Raw genomic sequence first — 6,000 nt, 5'->3', positions numbered from 1 at the left:
AAGAGATTCAACCAAGCGCTCCATTTTTCATACTCTTAGGCCGTCAATCTTTAGGTCAATCTTTAATGAACATCTTATGCGTGCTCTGATCATGTAATTTGCATTACAAGTCATAAGTATCGAGACGCATGACGGGCTTTGAACCATAGAGGACCTCTTTTATTATTTTTTCCTGATTTTCAAATGACGAAATAAACGACATTCGTAACTTACAGCTCAACTAAAGAGGGCAAATTTTGGGGTGCAACACATGACCCCCAGACTTCTGAAACATTCTTATAACTCCCATATTTTGACACTCATTCAAAACACAATTCAGAAACAATCCAAGATCTAATTCAGTTACTACAAACGGTGCTGACACGACCAATCTCCAACAAATACTTCCCAGTGGATTCAGTCTAACGTACGACTCATCCTAAGTATATTCTTCAGATACGGTCTAAACTACGACGTATTCTAATTCTCAAGTCTATCAAGCCGGATGGTATCTTGAAGCCCATCTCTGACAAAAGTCCCTACTTCAGATAGGGCAAATTTCTTGGTATTCTAGTGTTCAATCACCTTCCACCTTCAGATACCGACTGGCATACAAACCACTCTACATCTTCAGGTTTAAGATAATTGAACAGGGGCAGCTGTCATACCCCAAAATTTGCCCACACATTTTCTCCTATTCAAATTCAAATCAAAACACACTCTCCTAAAACAGGGTTAAAAAACTATGGTTTGGTTTGTTCAAAAGAAAATCAATGAATCAATGGCGCCTAGGCATCCCAGGCCTTCATTTTATTATTTCTATTATTTTTATTATATTATTATTTTTTATATTGGGTTTTTTGTTTATAAAAATTCAATTTAAAAATAAATAATTGGTGAAAATAATCAAAGATTTAATTGGGATTATGCTTCTATTAAAGATTGAGATATTTCTTTTTTAAGTCAATCAAGTGGAAACAGGGGGATCAATTTGAGTAATTTGGAAATAGGTGACTATTGGGCCTATCATTTAGATTCCAAGAAGGCCCATGACTTTAAGAGAAGTCCCTAATTCCACCTTTTATTTTTTATGAATTTATTAATATTTATTTGAATTCTATTTCATTTAAAATATGAAATAAATCATAAAAAATATGATTATGATAATTGAATTAAAATACAAGATTCATTTAGTTTCTTTTAGAAACCAAATCAGATTTTTGAGGACTGGAAATCGTGTGGATGATTGGTGGCTTGATTGGCATGATTGAAACCAAAATAGAAGTTTATTATACCTCTTCCAAAAATCAAATCTTGATCCAAATCACAGAGATTGAAGTTATAATTCCTGACCTAATGTAATGCTGTATATATACGCAACAATTCTATGCTTATGGGGGATTTTTTTTCGGCGGCACAGCATCTCTATTCAGCCAAAAACCGTGAATTCAAGTGCGATTTGCATACCAAGATTGAAACAAAATCGGAGCTTCTGGTGGATCTAAAGCAATCTCTCGGTGCCTTCTGGAGCTATTAGAGTCACCATCATCATCTAAAGCTTCAGGAATCATCGTCCAGGCCTTACGGTTCGGTGCTTAATTTTTTTCAATTCAATTTCATAGATTTACGCATACTTGATATAGTTTGATGGCATGTGTGTGTTCGTAATGACATGGCGAAACTTTCTGCATAATTTAATTGAAGTTTAGAGGCAGGTATAAGTTTTCGCCATTGTTAGGGTTTATACACCTCTTGAATGGGGGTTTTATACAGAAGCAGCTTCAGGCCGAATCGAGGAGGTTGTGGAATTCGTGGCGTCGCATATGGTCGACAGGGACCATTAGTTTGCCTGGATCGACGTTTGTTTTGCAGGTTTGAGTTGGAGAGGCTATGGTAACACTCAAAAACCGTGGCCGTACGTACTGTGCTTCAGAGGAGAAAACGCAACGAAGAAGGAGCATTCTGGGCGCGGGTTATTTTGATTCAAATGCGTTTAATTTATTTTTGTTATATTAATATAGCAGCGCAATGTTAACAACCAACGAAGCTGGTGGAGATGGCAAGGCGTTTGCTTGGCAACCAGGATGTCCTGGGTTCGAGCCCTCTCAGTGGCAGTTTATTTTTACAAAGGTTTTTCATAGGATTCAGCGATGCAGCCCCATGAATGACTACGCTGAGTCCTCGCGCGAGAGCCATCAGATCTTTCCTACTTCAAATCCAACGACCAGGGATATATAGACGCATCATGCACCCCCACAGGCTCGTCACACCCAATCTTGAGCTAAGTTCCTCAAATTTTTTTATTTAAAATTATATAAACTTTTTTTTTATTATTTGTTATATGTAGATATTTTATACACAAAAAAAAAAACTCTTTACTAAATAAACTTCTTTTTTCTTTTTCTTCAAAGTTTATAAAAGATTTATAATAAATAAAATATTTATTTGTTTTAATATTTTTTATTGTTTTAAGTTAATTGATTTGATTAAATGACTTGTTTAATTTTAATTGATTTTTGATTCATGAATTAAAAATAAATAGGATTATGATATTTGATCGAAACCTAGATTTTCACCGATTTAATTAATTGGGTTGAAAACCAACAATTAATTTGTTTTGCATTTATTCTATTAACCAGGGTTAACTTGTGCCATAATCAGGGTTTACGAGAATCCGTCATACACTGAAGAGTATTTCTTTTTTTTTTCTGTGCCTTTTCAGGGTTGTCTTTTCAGATGCCTTCCGACAACGCGCCCGATCAAGACTCAAAGCTAAGTACCCTATTTATTAAAATTAAAAGTCTATTTTGTTTCCTTTTAAAATCAGGGGGTTTGTCTTGCCTTCATACTTTTTGCCTTTGCCCTCGTTTCAGGGTTTACCTCCGAGGTAACCTCCGACTCTAACCATATCAGATCAAATTCGAAAGCTAAGTATTATTTCGTATTTAGTTTAAATAATCATTTCTATTTCATTTTGTTTTCTTAACAAATTAGGATTAAATATCTATGAACTGCCTATACGCTCACGCCTCGTTGTTTCTTCTTTCGGTTCTCAATGGTCAGAGTCAACGCTTCTAGCAAACCCTTGCCCTCAACCCTGTCAGGCAAAGCTAAGTACTTTCTCTTTATTCTATTTTTAATTTATATTTCTATTTTCCTTTGTGGTTAATGAAGTTTGCCCTCGAACTTGATAATGCACTCACTCTCTACTTTCTGCCTCTTCTTTCTCCTTTTCAGGGTTTGTCAATTGCTAAAGCTACGTTGTTGGTAACCCTAAACCCTATTTTTTTTGCCTTTTATTATTATTACTTGTGACAAACCCCATTGGGGATCCGCTGGTTTCACTTTCCCCTCCCCTTTATTGCTTTATAACTGCGTGGTTAGTAATTTAGGGAGTGCAAGATTGTAATTGACCTAGAATAACTAAATACAAGATAAATAACTGAATTGAATCACATGATTGGTGCACACACGCACGCTTTTTGGGTAACCCTCTCTGTTGCCTGTTGCCTGTTGCCTGTTGCCTGTTGCCTTTGTGTTTTTGCAGAATAAGCCACGTCCCTCGAATTCGAGGATACCTCAGCCATGTTGCCTCGATAAAAAGGTCACGACCCTAATGATGCTGCCTTCGATACACAAACGACCTCGACCCTCGGATGTTGCCTACGAAAAAGGCTGAGGTATCTTCTGGCTGCCTACGAAAAATGGCTTATTCTGATCCTTGCCTTAGACTACCTGCCCCTCTATGGCATGGGACAGTCTTATGGCAAAGGATGCTTCGATGACCCTTCAACCTCCAAACGAAAGGCTTCCTGCCCTCTTATGGCAAGGATAGACCCTCTCATTCTGAAAGGCTAAAAAGAGACCTATCATCTGAGTTTAAGGTAATTGCCCCTAATTGCCTTGCAATGCTCAAACTTTCATTATATTCTTTCTCATAATTTTTCAAAAGGGCTACGCTCATTTACGAGCTAAAGTCCCTATCTCTTTCATCTACATTTTCTAAACAAACGAGCAAGCAAAGCAATTAAGAGCCCATGGAAAACCATGGATGCAAAGGGTGCCTTACACCTTCCCTTTGCATAAATTACCCCCCGAACTTAGATTTCTTTTAAAAGGTTTTTTTCTGTTTCTTTTTGCCTACCGCGACATTTCGATCGATAAAAAGTCAGTTCACCGTATTACAACAGCCTTCATTCCTGGAAGACAAATTCTTGATGGAGTCCTAGTGACAAATGAAATTTTAGACTTTGCAAAAAGGAACAAGAGGGAATGTATGGTTTTTAAAGTTGATTTTGCGCAAGCATACGATTGTGTCGATTGGAATTACTTGAGATTTATGCTAAAAAGAATGGGATTTGGAGAAAGATGGCTGAAATGGATGGAAGCGACAGTGTTTACTAGTACAATGGCAGTCCTAGTTAATGGTAGTACTACTGCAGATTTCCAGGTTTCAAGAGGCCTAAGGCAGGGAGATCCTTTGTCCCCATTTCTTTTCACGATAGTTGCAGATGGATTAGTTGGAATGATGAAACAAGCTGTAAGTGGAGGTTTGTACAGAAGCTTCAAATTAACAAGCACAGTGGAGTACAATCTGCTGCAATTTGCAGACGACACAATATTGTTTGGAGACGGGTCATGGTCAAATTTGTGGACTTTGAAGGCATTATTAAAGGGATTCAAAATGGCATCCGGTCTGCGTATCAATCTGCACAAAAGCAAATTGTATGCAGTATGCAGTTCAGCATACAAGGTGGAAGCTAGTGCAACGTTCCTGGGTTGCAAAATTGATAGACTGCCTTTCAAGTTCTTGGGAATATGGGTGGGAGGAAACCATAGGAATTCTATTTTCTAGAAACCGGTTATCAATTCGATGAAAGCAAAATTGTCTTCTTGGAAAGCTAAATTCCTATCTATAGGTGGGAGAGTCACATTGATAAACAGTGTAATACGGTGATCTGACTTTTAAAGAAAATGTTGCGGTAAGCAAGAGTCGCCACCGACTGTTATTTTATCCAATTTATAGAAAGGCTAAAAGAACAGAAAAAAGACCTTTTAAAGATTTTGAGTTCGGGGGGTAGGTTATACAAAGAGAAGGTGTAAGTCACCCTTTGCATCCATGGTTTTCCATGGGCTCTTAATTGCTTAGCTCACTTTTTAAAAAAAACGTTTGGATGCAAATAAAGCTTTTGAAGCATTGAAGAAAGCTATGTCTGAAGCTCCTGTACTTGCCCTACCCAACTTTCATGAGCGGTTTATCCTCGAAACTGATGCGTCGGGCTCAGGCATGGGAGCAGTGCTCATCCAGAATAATCACCCCCTCTGTTATTATAGCAAGCAATTTTGCCCAAGATTGTTAGCCGCTTCCACATATGTGAGGGAACTTTGTGCTATCACTTCAGCTGTAAAAAAATGGAGAACTTATTTGCTGGGTGGAACGTTTACTATACATACAGACCAAAGGAGTTTAAGAGAATTGATGACTCAAGTGATCCAGACACCCGAACAACAATTCTATTTGGCCAAATTATTGGGATATTCGTATGAAATCGTTTACAAACCAGGTGCTCAAAATAAGGTGGCGGATGCGTTATCCCGTGTTCATTGTTTAGCAATTTCGATCCCTCATGTGGAGTTTATTCACAAACTCAAAGGACAGCTCGAGAACAATGAAGGATTCAAGAAATTTGTGCAGGATATCCAGTTGAATTCTGCAAAGTATGAAGGTTTTAAAATTATCAATGGCTTGTTATTTTTCAAGGGCAAGATTTTTATTCCTAGGGACGCACCCATAAGGCAGACATTATTGGAAGAATTCCATGCATCACTACTTGGGGGACATAGTGGCATTCATCGAACCCTTGGCAGGCTGCAAGAGAACGTTTTCTGGTTCGGTATGCGCAAGGATGTTATCGAGTTTGTGAAGAGTTGTGTGGTTTGTCAACAAACCAAACCAACAAATCATGCGCCTTATGGATTGCTACAGCCACTACCCGTTCCTAATCAAGTCTGGGAAGACAT

At 37.9% G+C, this 6,000-nt stretch overlaps 1 protein-coding gene across 1 annotated transcript; it reads left to right on the top strand.

Moving 5' to 3' along the window:
• The first annotated feature begins 4,330 nt into the window (after positions 1-4,330).
• Positions 4,331-4,834, top strand: LOC131638490 (uncharacterized mitochondrial protein AtMg01250-like). Its single transcript, XM_058909080.1, has one exon. It carries the CDS (start codon positions 4,331-4,333, stop codon positions 4,832-4,834), a length of 504 nt encoding a protein of 167 aa, XP_058765063.1.
• The last annotated feature ends 1,166 nt before the right edge of the window (positions 4,835-6,000 follow it).

This window comes from Vicia villosa, linkage group LG1 (genome assembly GCF_029867415.1).
Source record: "Vicia villosa cultivar HV-30 ecotype Madison, WI linkage group LG1, Vvil1.0, whole genome shotgun sequence".
NCBI classification, from domain to species: Eukaryota; Viridiplantae; Streptophyta; class Magnoliopsida; order Fabales; family Fabaceae; genus Vicia; species Vicia villosa.
Note: the sequence above shows the minus strand (reverse complement) of the source record. Positions and strands in the feature narration are given on the sequence as shown.

What these genes read in the sequence shown, in the direction of transcription:
- LOC131638490 (XM_058909080.1), top strand. Translation starts at nt 4,331, where the DNA reads ATGGGATTTGGAGAAAGATGGCTGAAATGGATGGAAGCGACAGTGTTT.